Raw genomic sequence first — 20071 nt, forward strand, 5'->3', positions numbered from 1 at the left:
TCGTATCGATCTTTCGATTTTAACGACTCGTGCTTAAAAATATCTTGGGAAAAAAATTTTCGAGAGAAGCGACCCGTTTTTCGAGAGTAAAAATTTTCGAAATTGAAAGTTCGGAAAGTTTTTTTTCGTACCTGCTTCTCGAGATCCATCAGGTGTTTCTTCAGTTCGTCGAGCTTCTGAAGGTTCTCCAATCGTCGCGGTGTATCGAGTTCTGCCAATCTAGCCTGCGGGTCAACAAAAGATGGACGATTTAAAACAACATTTCCCATCTAACCAATCAGTTCTTTCTAATGGTGCTCCTCCTCTGCGAATTCTACACTCCTAGTTTCATCGGAAGACATTGAACAAAGTCGATACCCAGGAGAACGAAACGCGAAGAAACGAAACTTACCATTTTACCATTTTACCATTTTACCATTTTACCATTTTACCATTTTGCCATTTTACCATTTTACTTTCTACTAGTTAGAGATTTCTATCCCAATCACTTTTCACAAGTCGAGAAAATTCGAGGACCAGTTTTATACATGGAAAAATACGATAGAACGGAACGACAAGAATTGTCCCACAAGAAAGAAGAAACATTATCATCACCACGATAGAAATACCGAATCCAGATATAATAAAATTCGAGCCTGGCGACGATTAACCTCACGATCCTCGAGATTGGAGAACAACGTCGTACGCGCCTCAAATTCACCTTTCTAATCGAGATCGACGAGAAGAAAAAGAAAAAGGAAAAGGAAAAGGAAAAAAAAAAATGAGATAACACGATGAGGGGTGGTTCAAACTTTTAACACGCTCCTACAAGTGTCGAAAGTAACATTTGTGCATTCGATGGAACGATGGAGGGGAAAGGGAAAATTTTATTTGAAAAATAAAATTTTTTTATTTTATTCGAAAATTTTGAAACTCGAATTCTGGTCAACGCAAAGAAAAGAAGAAGGAATTGAAAAAATAGAGTTCCGTTCTAATTCTTCTTTTTTTAAATGTATCGATAAAATAGTATTTACAATTCGAATAAATTTTTTTTTTATATAAGCAATTTAAATTTGAGTCGAAACGAGGATAGAGAGAAAGAAAAAATGATCCATATGATGACGACGAGAGAGCGAGATAAAAGTCCTGTCTCTTGTTTGATTCAATATAATATGGACATTGGTATAATTCTGATTTCTATTTTTTTTTTCTTTTTTTTACATATTTGAAATGAACGTACGGAAACAAGAATCTTTCTTCTTGTTTAAATAAAAAACACCTGGTGTTGTATATTATTATTAATCGCATATTCAATTGAATGTAAATAAAAACCGATTGCTCGAATTAGAATTATAAAAATTACGTGAAAAATAGTTTCAGTTATATTATTATATTTGTACCTGTACAGATTGTTTCGGAAAAATACGTACGTATCGCCTCGAGGCAATCGAGTCGGGATAAAACGAGTTAGGTGAATGTGATCTTACGTAAAATGGGTTTAAAGTCGATTAGGTCGGTGTGTGTTAGATGAGAACGATAAATTGTGCAACTGGTCGAAACTACACGTTTCTTTTTTCACTCCATGTAAATTATTCGAAAACGATAAATTCGTAAATTTCGTTCGTAATATCCAAAATTTGTGGAAAATTTCTCTTTCAAAAAAAAAAAAAAGAAGAAAAAAAAAACGACATCGAAGAAATTTAGAATGGTAGAAATTTCGTTTGATCGATCAGGTATGATGAAAAAAAAAAAAAGAAGAAGAAAGAAAAAAAGAGAAGCATCATGCTCGAGAATGCGGCCGATCAAAGGACAAAGGTGGAATTCTTTTCAGAGGAGGAAAGTTCCTATTCTAATGACGTTCCTCTCCTCGAAACCGATGTCCTTGAAACCGGTTCTCCGCCGTGAACCGCGCGGCATTTTTCGCGCGGATAACAGGATTCTCGATCGCGACTATCTATCAACGTCCCCGTGAAAATATCGATCTTTCTTCATTTTTTCCTTCTTAAAACATCCACGAAATTTTCGAGACGAAACTCAGAAGGGCAGATGCGTGTTCGTGTTGATCGAAAATTGAATTTGTTGAAAACGATACGATTAAAGCGTAGTTCAAGATGGAGCTTATTTTTTTTTTATTTTTCAAATATCATTTTTAAGATGGAACGGAGCAAGAATTTCTACGAAACGAAAACTTACATTTGAAAGAAATCGGGTATCATTTTCACAAAAATCTATACCCCCTCCCCTCCCCCCTTTCTTCAAAAAAAAAGCTCCATCCGCTCGAACGACACTCGTCGACAATGCGAGAATTGCGCAACGAAAGAAAACGATGTAAAAAAATCGCAGATGCGAGTCGAAGAGGAGGGAAAGATTAGGTACTGGAGCAGCCTTCGTCATACACGTGGTCCCCTCGTTTAATTGGGCGAAACGGTGGTCTTTCTGAAAAATGTTCGGACCTGTGCCTCGATCTCCATCTGGCAGGTCTCCATCGCTTTGTAGATGGTGGCGTTCTGCCGGCGTAGCTGGATCAGCAGGAGCACCAACTCCTCGTGGGTCCTGCCGAGGAGTTCACCGGCGGAAACGCGAACCAGTCCGTGGGCTCCTTGCTGGTGCGCCAACTTGCACCCACCCTCTGCTCGCTGGTTGCTCTGTCGAGGCATGCAATCTTTCGTTAGGGATACGCGGGTGCGGGAAAAGAAACGAAAACTGGCTCTCTCCCCTCGCGGCGAACAATTCGGTGTGCGGAGAAAAAACGAGGAAAAAAACCTTGACGAAAAAATTGTAGCGTCGACTCGGCTCGCCTCGTTTCGAGGACCGATTCGATCGAGCTCTGAAATCAATACTTTTTCTATTCTATTGAAATCGAGTTTCATTTATTTTCAGCTCATTTCTAGCTTTGGTTAGGGATCGAGATTTTTTCCAAACCAAATTGTGTGTTCCATGACCATTCTTTTTATAATCGTAATTTGAGTAAATTTGCGATAAGGAAAATTTAAAAAAAAAATTGATGCGAAATTTAAATTAATATCGACGTAAACGAGCGTGAAAAATCATTGAAATGGAAAGTGAGAGCAACTGTCACGGCGCGCAGGTTGGGAACCACTGAGCTAGATTTATGTAAATATCGAAATATTTGATATCATGAAATGATTGTATGTTATTAGGCTTGACAAGTTTTTTTAAGCTCGAGTTGTTAAGCTTAACAATGATCATTGAAATGGAATGATTAGAAAATTGAAAATGACAGACGCGAGATGTACATGTGCGCGTATTGTAACGAATATAACGTGTGACGAAGGTTTGTTTTCTTTCTTTTTTTTCCACGACACGTTTTTTTATTAATCTTGACACCGAATTATTTCACCATAGATAAGACTGAAAAGCGAGAGAATGTTTCGGCGTTTGTACATGTTGATGCATGGTTAAGAAGCGTTTTCGGTGAATAATTGGCATGGGAAGAATGAAAAGAATGAAAAAAAGAGAAAAAAAGAGGCGTGAGAAAAAAAGTAAATCCGTTCCATTGATCGAATGCGGAAAATGGATGCAAGAAACAAAAATCGCACGAAAATTTGCTCAAACGTGTATTAAAGTAAATGATAAAGAAAACAGTGCTCAAATGATACTGAAACGAAGAACCTATATTATTAGCAAAACCTACGCTTAAAAAATCGACGTTGTTAAAAAAAAAAATCTACCAATTCATTCTACTAATACAATCTACTAGAAACGCTGCAGCATATGTATGCGTATATCCATCCACAATACACAATAACAATAAAGAATTCGCAATTCCTGCATTAATAAAATAACCTAATTTACCTATCGACAAGCCTAAATAATCGAAAAAGTTACAAATCCCGATAATATTCTCAACATAATTAACACTTAACCTTACTAACTTAACCTAAAACACGTTCGAAATTACTACGCACACAAAACCTCTTTACTACCCACTCAAAACAAACTTCAATAAACCTTTGATCTCTTTCTCTCTCTTTCTCTCTCTGTCTCTCATCTCCATCCAAATCTACCTGCAGAGAATTATTCTCGACTCGTCGATCCCGCGAACGATCTTCCTCGTACCTGTGTTCAAGTGGTGCTGGCCGCAGGTTCGGTGGAAACCATTCCTCTCTTTTCCATCGAACGAGATTCGAACAACGAAGCTCAAAAATGGGACGAAAGGAGGCGATATAGTGGAGAACGTCTCATATCGAGAGACGTTCTATTACCGTGAATAACCGTGGCACAATGGAGAGCGGCGAAGAGCGTCGCGAAGGTGGAAGGAAGACTTTGGAAGACTGGCGTGATGCCCGGCCTGATCGACTCGCCTGTTCACCGACTCCTACAGTACCCGGCATGCACCGTGGTTCCTTGCTCGGGCTTGTCGAGCTATCGTTTTGTATGTTTTGCCTTGAGATCTGGCTGGCTTCGCCTCGGCCTATGTTCCCTCGGTTAAGGCGGCCTTTGTAACTGGGATCTGATTATAATGTCCAGCTTAAATACCCTCTCTACAAGGAACGCTATTCAATTGATGAGAAAATTGCGTTGATCTTTTTTCTTTCTTTTTTTCTGGATTGGAAGTGTATGCCATAGAGGTTAGGAAAACGTAAATTAGAAATAATGAAAATCTGATGTTGATGAGAGATCATATGGATTATTTATACATGAAAAATTGATTAACTTTATGTTTGAAAACTTATGAATTTTAGATATATAATTGATTGATATTCCCTTTTTATAATTGGGATCTGATTACAAATACTCTTAAATACTTTTCTTATAAGAAAATTATATTATAATTTTTATTTAGTTTTATATTATAGTTTTAAATTATATTTAATTTTATATTATAGTTTTTTTCTTGGATTGAAAATGTATATAAAGATTATTAAAATGTAAATTAAAAATACTGAAAGAATGAAAGGATATATAGATAATTTAAAAGATAAATTGATCTAATTGCATTTTTTGAAAATTTTTCAATTTTTAGCATCAAGATGTATAATCGGTATTTTTCAGTAACTAAATGGTTATTAAAAAGACTTGATTATTTGATTTTTGAACAGCACATATGCGAATGCGTTTCTCTTGCGTTAAACTCTTTGAGCGATGCTGTTGTTTAAGGCTTGTTTCTTCACGGAACTTTTTCCTCTTTGTCGTTGGCTGATTCGACTTGTTCCGTTTGCTTGTTGGTTGCAAAGACAATAAACGGACACTGCTCGAAATAATTGGAAGATTGTGTTACGTTTGCCGGTCTAAAATAGTTCTGCTAAAATAATAGAAGCACAGAAATTGTTGCATTCCATCTCTCGTGGAGAAATGTAGTTACAAAATATTTTTTTGAATTCAATTGTTTGGTTCAAAAAATATAAAAGTATCCTAATAGTACGTAAATACAAATATTTTTTCATTTTGGAATTGTTCTAATGAAATCTAGATAAAAAAAAAAAAAAATATTAAACATATCTTTTAATTAAAATAATTATTTTTTTTTTAAATATTTTTTAAAAAGTTTCTAAAATTATCAAATATATTTTTCAGAGATTGATTATTATTAACCATTCTTATTTAATCCTTTTCTCTCCATAATTTCTTATTACATCTTTTATTTCGTGTATTTAACATTTTATTTTGAAGTACGCGAAAAGACATTTTTAAAATTTTCTATTTGTATGTTATGCGCACTGGAAACCATTTTCAGTGGCAACCGAGATTTTCGGATTCTTTCTTCAAGAGAAACTCGAAAAACTCCTCGACTTTCAAACTATCGGGATTAAGACCCTCCATAGTCTCGAAACTTTTAAGTTTCTGAGAATTCGGGAAGCTTTTAACGGTTCAAAGACGTAATGTCCTACCTGATATCGTCGTTTTCAAGTATCCTAGCTTTTCAAACGATCTTATTTCGACGAAACGGATATACTTTCGCGAGGGAAACTCGCGAAAACTTTCATCGTGAGTATATCCTTCCTTCCATCTTTATGGATAAGATATAAACATTGAGTATCCTATTTGTCGAATACTTGCCTATTTTTCCGTAATGATACAAATTATTATAATGAATTCAATGTTAATTAAAATGTTAATTAAATTATTATAATGTTCTTTTTTTTTATGGATTTTATCTTGTCCGGTTCAGCGAAATGATATTAAATATTCCAATAGTAAATTTTATTAAATTCGTCTTCATTGCCTAATTATGAAAAAAAAAAAAAATAATAATAAATGCAAAAAATGTAAAATCGAGTTTTTCTATATCTTTAGACAGTTGCTAAAATTTTGATGAAATTCTTGCAATGAAATATATTTAGTTAAAAAAAAAATTAACTTGTTACGAACATGTTCTTCAATAGAGATTAGAAACTCGATGTTTAAGTTGCGAATATTTGAAATATTCTTCTACATTGATATAGCATCAAAAATAACAAAAATTTCTATTCTTCAACGATTAAACATAATTAAGCTCACCCACAGCATCGATCGAGAATGGATCGAAACAAAGAAACTCTTCGGGTGAATGTTTAACGAACGATATAACGCTTGTACCAACATTCTATTCAAGGCGAGTTTCCATTGTGAAGGCAGCTTAAGGCCTGTCTGCAGTTGCCTGGCACGGTGCCCTTGCTGACCACTGCTGACCGTATGCAGGATCGACCCTGGCCCTTACTTCTCTTAATCCTCTTTTCTTCTCATCCTTCTCTCGTTTACCTCTTTCGTTTCTCCCTCTCCTTCCAACTTCTTCATCTTTTTCTTCTTTAACTTCCACTTCTTATCTTGTACTTCTCCTCTCGAGTTTTTCATCCTTCTTTTTCGTCCTCACTGGAGAACCTTTTCAACCACTATCTCTCTTAACGTATGTAGTAGGAGGACGACGTTTGTGTTATTTTCTCGTTGAATTCGCGTGTCCTGCAGCGTCCAAATAAAGAGACGGCTCGAGAAGGGAGGTTTGCTTGCTTTGCTTGCTTTCCGGTCTGTTTCCATTCGTATTCTCGAGTGCGAAATGGTGTCGTGGAATTTTTTCGATACGATTCGATAAAATGTGAAAAAAGAATTTCGGCTAATTCCAAGATTATATTCAATAATTTTTTAAGTATTCGATACGTTTAAATAATTAAGATTTGAGAGTAGATAATTGTGACGAACGAAAACACGATTTTATTGTTCAAATATTTGCGATAAAAGGACAGCTAACATCATTTGATTGGAATATTAAACGTCCTTTCAGAACGGAAGCCAAGAAAAGAAATTCGTGTTCAAGAAGGAATTGTGATAAAACGAGGACAAGTTATATAATATTATGCACATGTAACAATTGTAAAAAATTTGCTTGAATTGCGTCCCTTGTAAAGTAAATTTTTTATTCGAAAAAGTATAATTATATATATAAAAGTATATATTTGTATATGTGCGTAATAAAGTGCAGTGAAGTTTATAGAGTATTTTTGTGTACAAAAAAATCATGCTAAGAGAAGTAATTATATATGTTGTCAGAATCATGCTAAACATATATTAGGCATACTTGTTTTAAATATGTAAATTATTTTAAGTGAAAGAAAAATTATTTGTTTAAATAAAATATTTATCTTATTAGTGAAAATAATTAAATTTCGATTCAAACAATTTTAATTAATGAAATTATTTCAAATAACTAGACTAATTCCTTTTCTCCTTTATATTAAAATATCAAAGAATATCTTCTCATTATCATATAAAAATATCATTATCGTATTAACAGCGATAATTCGATATATAATTATACTGAATGAACATCGTTGTATTAATCTGTAACTGATCAAATCTCGAGTAGAAAATGCTATAATTCATTAAAAACATCTCAATATATTTTGATAAAAATATCTAAAATCTATTTTCACTTTTACCTTAAATCAAATTAAATCCAAAACATTTTTTACATAACATCGAATTATCAAACGATCGCTATTATCAGTATATCATCACAGAATTCGCAATAGTAAATTATATATATGTAGTTTGATATATACATATACGTTACGTTACATACAATTATGTTAGGTGAGCAATACAATATTAATTGCAACCGATCAAACTTCAATAGAGAATGATATAATTCATCGATCTCGATATAGCATCTCGATATATGTGTGAAAGATAAGAATATCCAAAATCCTTTTTCTCTTTTAATCTAAATCAAAGAGTCTAGAACACTCTTTTCTTTTTTTCTGCTCCACATTTGTTAGATATTTCAGTATTAATAATACGACAACGTCATTAAAAAATTCGAAATAATAAATATCGAGATTATCTCTGATAAATATATATACACTTATGCTAAGTGAACAACCGATTATTAATTGCAATGAAATCACTAGGAAAGAATGGCACACGTGTTCGTTATTATCGAACATGTACACGCATGCATAGTAAAAGATGCATCTCTCGATCGCGTATGATAATAAATTTCTGGAACAAGCAGGTTGCGCTAATGAAAATGCTTGGAAACTCGGCATCAAACAGACGCAGTTGAATCGTACTCTCTTCTCCTCGGACACCAGATTGGAAACATCGAATCCAACCAATGGCTGAATTCCTCGCGTAAAGGGGACCGTACGCGTGCATTCGTGAGTTTCAATGGCTTTCATCGGTTCCTTCGAGCATGCCGCTTGTCCTCTTCCATAATGGATATCATTCTCTCCATACTGTTCCCGGTTTCGAATGCTTTATACACATGTTGAACGAGTTGACTGCGTTCACAACTCAATACATTTGATTCGATGTTTTTCATCCAAGGATCAAATTGTCGACACGAGATACCGATACGAAAGAAAACCATTATATACTGACTTGTCGAACATTGTGAAAGTATATTCTAGAAATATAAACTATAGTGTCGGTGGTAACTTTAGAAGAATAGGATACTAGTGTAGCCCTCTAGTGATAATTTAACACAATTCACTTAGGGCTAATCGACATTGTATGTATTCTTTGAAAAATGATTTTGAAACTCGGGTTTACTGTGTGATCAATAGTTAATGGTACAGTTTTGATGAAGTTTAGTTGGATTTGTACTGTTTGAATTACAAAAGTTTCATTAGTTTTCCGTATCATTCCGTATGTTGTCTGTACGAATATCGAAAATATGGTTAATCTTAGACGTGACTTCTTGATCTTTAATAAATTGTGAAGAACACTTCGTTTACGAAACAATTTTTTATTTTTATTAAAATTGAAAGTTATTAAATATATTGAATCTATTTATATTTGAATTGAATGATTCGTAACTTTGGATCAACAACATGTTTATTCGATCAGATACGAAGTTTAACGGTCTAACAACTAATCGATCTACGTGTCTAAACAAACGTGAACTAACCAAAGTCGATAACTCGACAAACCACAGCCACGTGTAAAGTGAAACTTTAATACGATGACCGTAATATCGCCCGCTATAAACCGCAGTTCTAACGTTTCCACATTTTCCGCCTTAGTAGATAACCTATCATAATGCATAACTGAACAATTAATCTAAACGATCTATAACCAATATACAGAAACATCTATAACAATAAATACTAAACAATATATTATTCTCTCCATTGAACTGAAATCTTTTCTTAATATTTTCAAATATTTTCAGTTTCTACAATTAGACGTTAAAAACAAAATTACAAAACATTATTTTATACAAAATATAATAACATTATTTTATATTAGCAACATGTTTAGAATATATTAGCAAAGGATTCTAATGCAAGGTTAATTAAAATTCTACGCGATTTTGATCTAATCCTTTTCAAGCAACAGCAAGGTTTTTGCAACTAACCAATACCGAATCAGTGGAATAATCGACTAAACAAGGTTTCGATCGACTTATTCGGTGCGCAGCAATACAAAATTGAACGCGATAACGAGGGAACTCGTATGAGTTCGATCGTCTCGAACATTCTCGCGGTCACGAAAATCGGAAACGCGTTCGTAATTAATTCCATTCGTACATCGCTGCGAAATCGGCGGCTCACCCGAGGCAACGTTTTAATTAATTAGACTAATGGAATTTACATGCTGGAACGATAATGCGGACTACACACTCGCGAAAGGACAGAATCTTGGGACAAATCGTGTAACGTGCGAGCGTGTTTAGTTTGCTTGTCGCGTGACATTAATTGCATGTACATACGCGTGAAATGTGAAAAAATAGTGTAACGATCACAGAGAGGGAAAGGTAGAATGGAAACTAAGAGAATAGAAAAGAGTGTGAGAAAAAAGCAAGTGATCAGCAGAAGCTGTGTATCGTTATGTTGGATTCCTTTTTCTTTCCATGCTTCGCCATGCCAATCAACTCGAAGATTCCGTTTGCGATTAATTAATTTTTCGCTCACCCTTTTGTGCAGCAACTCATTGTACTCCCATACGCGTTGATTCTGCCTGATAGCCGTGCCTCCACCACGATCCACTTCTCTGCCGATTGGGCTCACCATTTTCCTTTCAACTGTAAAATATATTGCGAAAATAAGAATAACATTTAAGAAGTGTTTTTTATATGAGATGTGTCTTGAAGCAAATGATAGATTTAAAATCATTTAATGGAATTATTTAAATCATGTCATGCGTGGAGGTTAGAAAATGCTTACAAGTAGAGGTTAGAAACAATTTCAAATCGTTTTATATCTGTCGCTTTGTTGTAGAGTGGCATAAAGGAGTGGACATTTTTGGAATGAAGGAATTTTTTTTCATTAGATAAATTAAAGAAAATTAAATTTTCTTTGGTATCGTCGAATTCTATTATGCACAGGTATTTTTTTTCGAATTTAAATATTTCATTCTTAGATCTTTCCAATAGATATCACCAGAAGATTTTTAAAATAAAATAAATTTTTAATTTTGAATATATAAAGAAAGTTAAATAATATTTTATTTTCAGATTTTTTATTAAATTCAAATTTTCGATACATATTTTTCTATGGAGTAGCAGCGATATTTATCTCAAAGTTCACGATATTTAAAATTTCTTATAAAAGATATATTTTATATTACGGGCATATGTGAATATGACAGAAGTATCGATGATAAGAGATTTCCTTTAATCGTAAGTGAAACCTGCTAGACAGAAATATAGAAAGCGGCATTTATATGCATAGTGACAAAAATTCAATACGAGGCAAATATTGGCTCGATATCACTTAACCGCTATTCGCATTTGAGCATTGACCATTTTCACTAATGTTTGCTCGATAAATTATTCAGTTATACATGATACTGCATTAAGTATAACTAACATACTATATACGTACATATACATTTATATGCATTAATATAAAATTTCAACAGAAAAGTCGTAATACGATATTATAATATTTATTACGTCAATTTAAAAAATTTCTCAGAGCTTATGAATAAAACCAGATAATTAAATCTCCAATTTTTCTCATCGCAAATGACAGAAACGAAACAATTATTATTAATAAACCAATTTAACCAAAGATTAAACTTATTTCTTACGAGACACGTACAACGATAGTCCCGTTCTACCCATTTCTCTAATTCTCTGATATCCTTTAGCATCGAAAGAGGTTAGCGGTTTGCCCCAATGTACGTGGGATTTCTATTATTCCTCGTGTCGCTTTGTGCGCCTAGTCTTTCCCCGCGGATATCTGAATAATTAACCCCACAGCGGACTTCCACCCTTCTTCTCTTTTCGAGAGAGTTCACCCTCTTCTGATATTAATTCCTCGAGTTCGGATTCAATTTGTGTGATTACCTTCTTTCGTCGTGCTTGCTTTTTATCCTCGTTCGAACAAAGATCGAGGACGCGAGCTTTCCTAAGAATTTTCGGGAAAGGGAATTTGAAATGTAATTTAATTCCAAACGATATTCGTGTTGCGACACGAATGGTGGGGTCGGGGTGAGTAAATTTAGAGAGACTGAATGAACTTTACGCGAATGTTTGGGACGAAGATTCAATAGTTATTTGTGTTCGAATTAAGTCGAGGAAACGTATTAAGATGGAAATGTGGATGATAGTTTGAAGAAGGATTAAGATTTTATTGACAGATATAAGTACGAGTTATTTAATCAAGATTTAGAGTTTGAATATTTTCCTAATTTTTAACTATATTAAATTATAACTATATTAAATAAACTATAATATTATTTAAACTATATTTGTGTTATTTTCAAATTCTTTTGTAAATTATCTCTATTTATAGCGTAGATATGTAGGATATATCTTCTTACTTGGACTGTGAACTCGTATGTCGCTGTCACTAGGGCTGGAGACTCGGTGGTCATTCATGGAAACGACCCTTAACGCCCCGGCCGGACTCATCAATCGTTGAGTTGCGTGTCCGCCCGGAGATGTTAACCTTATATCCTTTCCATCGTTGTTGGTGTTGTTCAACCTACAAAGTTTCGATATTAAGCGGATAGAATATTTTACCTCGTTCATTTTCTTCCTCCATTATTAATTAAATCTAAAATTTCTTGCTTAGTTATTACAGAGAGATTTTCTTTCGATTTTTATCATATTTCGTTTATAATTCACTTTAACGTTGTACGGGTATATTTTATATTGTGAAAAGTAATCGTAGCTGGATAAAACGATTAATCATTGAATATAATGGAATATAATGGAACAAAAGTACCGGAAGAGATAAAACGTTAAGAATGGGATTAAAGAAATTTATTCCCAGTTAAATTACTTAATTAATAACTGTCACAATTCGAAACATTTTTCGATATTCAATTGGGAAACGTATATAACTGACTCTTTTTTTTATCGATATTATAATTATAGCGTTATTATTATAATTGATACGAAAGAAGTAAGGAGAGATTCGATCGTTCGAAATTGAGAGATATCTATTAATAAACTTGACGACAATGAGTCGAAAATTTCCTCCCCCCTTCCTCATTTCAATTTCTATACCCTGTAAATGTTCTTTGGACAGAACAGTTTTTATCATGGAGGAACACGATCGAAGTGGAATTGCTGACGACGTTCGAAAGCATACGCTAGTTTCGAGTCCTCTACGTATCCAAGGTGTGAAACAGCCGGGGAAAATGTGTCACCGAGGGAATTCCAATGCCGACGCGACGCTTCTCGCCAGAGAATGCTCTCGAATTCGTCCATGGTAAGCAGTTTCTCGCATTGGAATTTTCAAACGTGTGCGCGAAAATTGTTTCAAAAAGTCCTTTGGCAACGTGACTTTTTAAGAAAGAAATTTTTAATTTTCATAGCTCGTGTGCATTTTTGTTAAAGATTCATTGCATCAGAATATCGAATAGCTCAAGAAACATTTTTTCTCGAAGCTACAATTATTGGCCATTAAACACTAATAAATATTAAATATTTAAAAAATGAAATGAAAATTCCATATATCAGACTGAAAGTGTATATATTCTCGATTAATCTAATTTTTTCTTATTCGTTGAAAAACAGTTTTGGGACTCCGTTCTTCACATTTTTTTTTTTCTTTTCGGCACTCTTTTTATCTTATAGAGAAAAGGAACACTTACATCGTAGATCCGGTTCCAATGTCACCGTTGCTGGCGACTCGTAATAGCTGCGAATTGGCCATGTCGTTTTCCGATTGTCTGACCGATTGAGGGGTGGATTGGTGAAGGGGCAGGGGCTGCCTGTGCGTGGCATTGCTCCTCGGCAATGGAAGGGTGGACACCGTAGCCGGGGGTTGAGTTTGCGTTCTTTGAGCCAGTTGTGAAGTGCTGACAGCTCTCGGCGGAAGTGGATCCCTCCCTATCACCGATCCAGATCCGGACGCTGCGAATAAAACATTCCTCGTCATGAAACACTGCCCTCCTCTTCGACGTGCATCACGAGAATGAATTTTCAATGTTTATTTATCGAGATTGGAAAAAAAGGGGGGGGGGAAGAGCATCCCATCAATATTTGCGCGAATGTGTTCTTTTTTTTTTTTTGTGAAAAAGTTAAACAAATTTTCAGCGAAATATCGAATGTTTTAAATAGAAAATGTGATTTAATTATTTTATTATATATTTTGAGAGTCAAAATTACAGTTAAGAGAAATTAAGTTAAATTAAGATATTCGGTGATTTTCACAGGATGACGCATATTTTTTCCTAATATTTGAATGTTTAATTCATTTAAATGCTTCATATATAAAAATATCCTCCATCTGCTGTGCGAATGTTAAGAGAAATTAAATTAAAGTTGAAACGATATTCGGTGATTTTCAACGTATATTTTTCCCAATATTTAAGTCACTTAATGTTACTTCATAGAAAATATCCTCCATCTGCTGAGAATCAGAGTTGAAAGAGTATTCGTTTGCAAGGTTAAAGTACCGCGACATATTGAATATTAAAGGGATACAAGTTTTAATTAAATATTTCTCATGTATATATATATATATATATATATATATATATATACACAATATTCAAAGCTAATAATAAATACGGTTCCGCTTGAGAAATGTTGAGAAACGGCATAACCACGTACAATAACGCTTTCGATATTTACGATCAAAATGGCACGCCGCGTCCGCAGCAGCTAATCTTTATTTCTTGGAAAAAGCAATGCAATCGCGGGACTTTCACCTTAGGAATTTCCTGCCCGCACTTTACACTCATCGCGCCTTTAGTTATTTCGTGCTGTGGTTAGGGAAACATTCATCCACACAATACAACTGCAACGTTAATATTCATATAAGTTCATGGGAATATCGATTTGGAAATAAGCAATGCGATTTCTCTCACCACTTTGTTGGAAGTTTGTAAAAGTGTTGATACGTCAGAAAAAAAAAAAATAGAAATTTTCTTTTCACTGCTCTTTTTAAGATTTTTAAAAAAAGTATTTGATTTTTTTTAAATTCACCATACAAAACAATTAATCGAATATGTGAATAAAAATGAAAAATAAATTCGATATTTTTTCTTTAATATTCGAATTATTCTTGCAATTGATAAGTTCAAATTAAATTTCAAAATTCCATCTAAACGAAACCAAAAGCGGCCAATTAAGATCGAGAAGAACGATTTATCGAGTTTATTAAATGGCAATTTGGCAAGGATTGACAAACGGGAGCACTCGACCTGTTTCTTTTCGAAATGAATTCCAGATCACGTTTGTAAGTTCGATTAGTAGTATAATCGAAAGGATAAGCCGGACTCTCTATTTTCGACGATTTTGCAAAGCAAATGATTCAGTGATTAGATAAATTGCATTTGTGCGAGCACAAAGAACCGCATTGCATCGATTAATTATGGGATTTGAACTGTGGATTTTGTATTTGCGATGTTCGATATAATTAAAGATCAAAGTCTTAATATATATATATTAAGATAATCGATAAATAATTTTTATTTAAAAAAAAAAAAATTATTAGAATTACAGAAATGAATGTTCTGTAGATTTGAAAGATAGTAGATTTATTCTACGAGTACTCGTGACGCATAGATTAAAATTGGTGAGTAATACTCGGGAGTACATAAAAGAGTAGATTTAAAATTTAGAGGATATTCTTCTCTTTGTATTCGAGATAAATTCAATTAACTCAAGGACAGAACACGTCATTGTCACATTATTCTTCGTAAAATCAATTATTGTATACACTGACACAATATATCACGCATCGCCAAGCGATTGTTTCTCTGCGAATGTGGCAGAACGACTGAAAAGGAAGAAATTTGGAAAAAGTTAGTTGTACGGTAAAATTTCGCATTTTACATTTTTCATCTATTAATTTCCAGTCGAAATCAATATCAATATCTGTACGAGAAAATGTAGAAAATTCAAGGGATAAAAAAAAAAAAAAAGAAGGAAAAATATGTCACCGTTTCATTATTGAAATTCGAGCCGGGTCCTCGATCGAATTTGAAATTCCGAAGCGGTATGGAGGATGCGACGACGCGGGCCAAAGTAATTGAATCCAGCCCGCTATTTTTACGAACAACGGGCGTCTGTTAACGCGAACGATGCGGAGAATTTCCCGTGAAAATGCGACGAACATGAGGACATCTATCGGGAGAAAAATTGGAACGCGAAAAATTTTCAACGAACTACTACTTTCGTCCCGTTTTCGTGTTAATAATCGATCGAGATATGCGACGAATTAATTGCGATGCTTGATTCGTCAAGGTTTCAAAAAGGAATTATATCGTGGGATAAATAGGACGTCGTTCGGTGATAAAGCTAAATTTACAATTAGAACGACCTTTCCTATATAACGTAATTTGAATTAGTGTCACGTCGGTTTTAGGTTAGGTTACCTTGAGTTGCATTTATTCGCACGGTAAAACGAGCATCCGGTTTTACGAGGATTAAACGATTATTTTCGTCGAGGATACGTAGTTGATAGCAATAAGTGGCGCGAGAAAACGCAAATAAACGATATTCATTGGTATTCGTCGAACTATTAAATAATTTCCCATAAATTCAATATTGTTTCAATATTCCACTGTGTAATATTCTCGTTGCTTATATATGAATTATATGAACCAGAATATCATTCGTTACCATTCGATTTAACTCTACTTCGTTACTATGAATGACTATAATCGCTCTACATAAAATGCCTGACGTACTACGATCGCTCATAGTTGCTCTGCATAAGATATAGATGCGTATTGTACATACGACGAACGATTGGAGTTTATTATACATCGAGTATCTTTCTTTTATCATTTTTCACGTAATATCATTATTAACAGTTCTTATTATTATACAATTATATTTTCAAAGTATAATTAAATATGAGTGCGTTTAAAAGTTATAAATATCCTGTTTTAGGGATATTTTTTTTTCAATAAACAAAACACTCGGATTGCAGTGAGGCGTAAATTCGGCCGCTGACGATCTTTCTCGAGCACTGTCCATATTTTTGGCGACGGAGAAATCGCCCGTAACAAAAGGATTAAAATTCGATTCGAAGAAATAAAGTAATAAAATTTTTTCTCGCCTCTACCGATAAATCTACAAATTTACAAAAAATTCTTCTCTCTCTCTCTCTCTCTCTCTCTATCACCTATCCTGTAATGTTCCATGAATTCCATGGATTTTCGGCCGATCTCGGGGGGTATCCTAGGAGAGCGTGGAACCGCGCCGAAATTCCGAAACGTCGCGCAACTTCGAGAGGGGAAAGGAGAGGCGGAGCGCGCGTGTCGCGGCATGCGGAACGCGCGTAAAGAGGAGTTTCGAGCGTTGGAGGGCGTAATTGAATCTCACGGTGGCGGGCTGTTAGCGGCGACGCGGGGGCCATAATGAGCAGCCGGATGTTTTGCGGACATGGGAACGGCGTGGAACGAAATAGAACGGAACTGGTGGTGGCCGGCCGGGAGGGGTATTACCGCAGGAACCGCCTCGTTTCAACGGAACAGACCGAGGCTGGAGACACGCGGGAAGGGACGATTTATCACGTGCAATTAGCCTCAGCCTCTGTGGAACCAGGCCATCCTGGTGCGCGTACGCTTATGTAAGAAATACGAGTCGCCTGCTGCGAGGCGAAAATGATCCGTCTTTGTAGTTGGACAGGATCATATTTTCCTTCATTTCTATCTCTGTGGTTTTATTTCAATGTTAGGAAGCGGTTCAATCATTGTTAGATGGCCATTGATTGAATTTTAAACCTAGAAATGATAGATTCTTTAATTAGCGTGATTTTTTTTTTTAGTTGAAAAATTAAGAGAGACGAGTAATTTAGGAAATAATTATTCTTTTGTTGTTATTGAAATTATTAAGTATTTTAATATGAGATGAAAATATAAATGGAATAAATATTATATTTGTCGTTAATATCGAATTAGAATATAAAATAAATTTTTTTTTTAACAAGAATTGAGAAAAAGGAATAATGAAAGTTTAAATAGAGATTTAATTTTTATGGATAAGTAGTAAATGGCTGTGATGAATCATGCAAAAAAATATTTTTGGTGACGAATATAAAGATTCCACTTTATATAGATTTTTATAATCAATTTCTTTTCATAATCAACAAATTTTTCTAGTGCAAATAATCTTTTGAAGTTCGATTTAAATGCTTATAAATATATATTTGGCATATTTCATTTTTGAGTGATATAATTATCCTTATTTATAATGAAGAGATTTGTAAATAGTATTATTTCATATTTTATTTTCTATTCGTCACATATTTCTTTCAATTGGTATAAATATGAATATTTAATACAAACGTGTATCGAAAAGCTTTTTTCTTTCAACTGACTATTGCGTTAAAACAAATTGTATCTCGAAGAAAATACTATTTAGGGAAGAAAACAGAAGAAATCGGGATAAATCTGAAGCAGGACAAAAGGATGAATCAACAACTTTCTATCGACCACACCGAAGATACACACTTAAAAAACTCAATTTCCTCGGTTGTCCCTAAGAAATCATATTAAAGCTTCACTTTAAGCTATTGTTCTCCACTTCAACCTATCGTCCTCCACTTCAGACGGCGCTCGAGTAGAAAATTTCATCCCTTGTTTTGTGAACGAGGAAAAAAAAGATGGAAAAAGAAATACAGTCGAACCTCCATAAGCCTCTAATTTTCTACACTTCCTTCTGCTCTGAAAATTTTTACGCACTAAATAAATTTACTTAAGAACTTCCTTCATTAAAATACATCTTATAGTGATCTATCTTTGCAATTCAAATTTAAAGTATATTGATTCTTACAAGATAAAGCAAATATGAAAATTGATATGCAAAAATGTCAATTGAAACGTATATTTATATATTATATATATAAATTATATATATTAATATTTAATATATTTTATTATATTTATATATAAATATATTTTATATTTAATATATATTATATTTTATATATTATATATATAAATTGTGTGTGATGAAGATAGATAGTTTTATCTGATACAAAATTAAATTGCATATAACTCAATAATTAAATTTCAATCAATTTTTATATTTGTTTTGACATCTAGAATCAACATCTTTCAAAGATCTCTCACAAATAAAGTGACTTTACCTTAAATGAATTTAATCCATAATCGATGCACGATGATGTTTATTTCCTTTTAGAATCCTTTAAAAGAAAATTCTTCTTGTCAGATGCATCGAAACGGAATACATTAAATAGCAAAATTGATCGCGAACGGTTCCTCGACATTCTTTCTCGCGATGGAATGCGTGACAGTGCATTAAAGATGACTACAATTTGCCGCTGTCCATTCTCAAACGATTCTCTTTCCTTTTTTTCTTTTTTTTTTTTTTTTTTTTTTTTTTTAAGCTTCGATGCATTTCTCGCATTCACGTAGCAGCTTTGACGACCTTTCGTTCCGATTTTGTCCGTGAAACGTTGACGTTGATGAACTGATTGATCAAGATAGGTTTGGAACGCGTGCTCTGCTTTCAAACGAAGTTTCTGTTTAGAAAGTTTCTTTAGATGCCTTGGAAAAAAATATTTCTTTTTTGAAAATTGCTGTGCATGTTTAAGAAAGTTGATGAAAAAGTTGATACTGAAGTTTCTCTTCTTAATATGCATTTTTTTGAATATCTGTGAAATATATAAATATGATTTATTATATTGTGAAAAAAAAAATACAAGGTAAATAGCGTGATAGAAAAATTGAAATAACCCAAGTTTGAGAAAATTTTTATCACTTAAAACAAAGATCGTTAAAAGAACGACTTTGGGAACTGGTGCTTTTAGCACGAAATAGAACTTAGAACCAAAGTTGGGAAGGAGTTAAAGTAATTAAACGTGTTCAAAACTCCGTGTACAACAATGCATTAATTCCATTTCGCACCTTTTTCAATTACACGGGTGAAAAATCTCGGCGAAATGCATAGCCATCGCTAACAAATTGTTCGACGCGAAAAAAATAAAATAAACCTGGATAAAATGTAAATCTTCGTCTGGATTACTTTTTATATCGAAATTGATTAAACGAAATGCGGATCTCTCGATTTATTCAATCCATATTTCCGAATCGTTGCTTTGCCATGACTTCTAAATTGCTTCATGTTGTTCAATTCTGTTTATCCATACCTTTATCAATGCAATAATTTTCTCATTAATTATTTTTTCACTCTATGAATTATTATATTTAAAGCATAATTTATTGCTCGATATAATAAATTACATTAATTTTACCTGCGTGTTTCATCAATTCC

General features: G+C 33.7%; 1 protein-coding gene and 1 long non-coding RNA gene across 10 annotated transcripts in view; one reads left to right on the top strand and one right to left on the bottom strand.

Moving 5' to 3' along the window:
- The window catches only part of LOC122718717, a 226721-nt gene that overhangs the window by 13072 nt on the left and 193578 nt on the right, over positions 1-20071 (bottom strand). For 8 of the 9 annotated variants that reach the window (XR_006347448.1, XR_006347449.1, XM_043944001.1 and 5 more), the window contains 5 exons: positions 13468-13729; positions 12187-12350; positions 10332-10441; positions 2433-2624; positions 132-224 (listed from right to left, as the gene is read on the bottom strand). Coding sequence is in view for 7 of the 9 variants with exons in the window: in XM_043944001.1 (XP_043799936.1) it covers positions 132-224; positions 2433-2624; positions 10332-10441; positions 12187-12350; positions 13468-13729 (821 nt within the window). In the remaining 2 variants the exon portion in view is untranslated. The remainder of the gene's footprint in view (positions 1-131; positions 225-2432; positions 2625-10331; positions 10442-12186; positions 12351-13467; positions 13730-20071) is intronic. The other variant, XM_043943998.1, reaches the window with a different exon arrangement.
- LOC122718721 lies at positions 10446-11387 on the top strand. Its single transcript, XR_006347453.1, has 3 exons — positions 10446-10567; positions 10638-10744; positions 10874-11387. It is a non-coding gene; the product is annotated as an uncharacterized LOC122718721 (long non-coding RNA).

Source organism: Apis laboriosa, unplaced genomic scaffold, assembly GCF_014066325.1.
Source record: "Apis laboriosa isolate Shangri-la unplaced genomic scaffold, ASM1406632v1 scaffold68_cov148, whole genome shotgun sequence".
Taxonomy (NCBI): Eukaryota; Metazoa; Arthropoda; class Insecta; order Hymenoptera; family Apidae; genus Apis; species Apis laboriosa.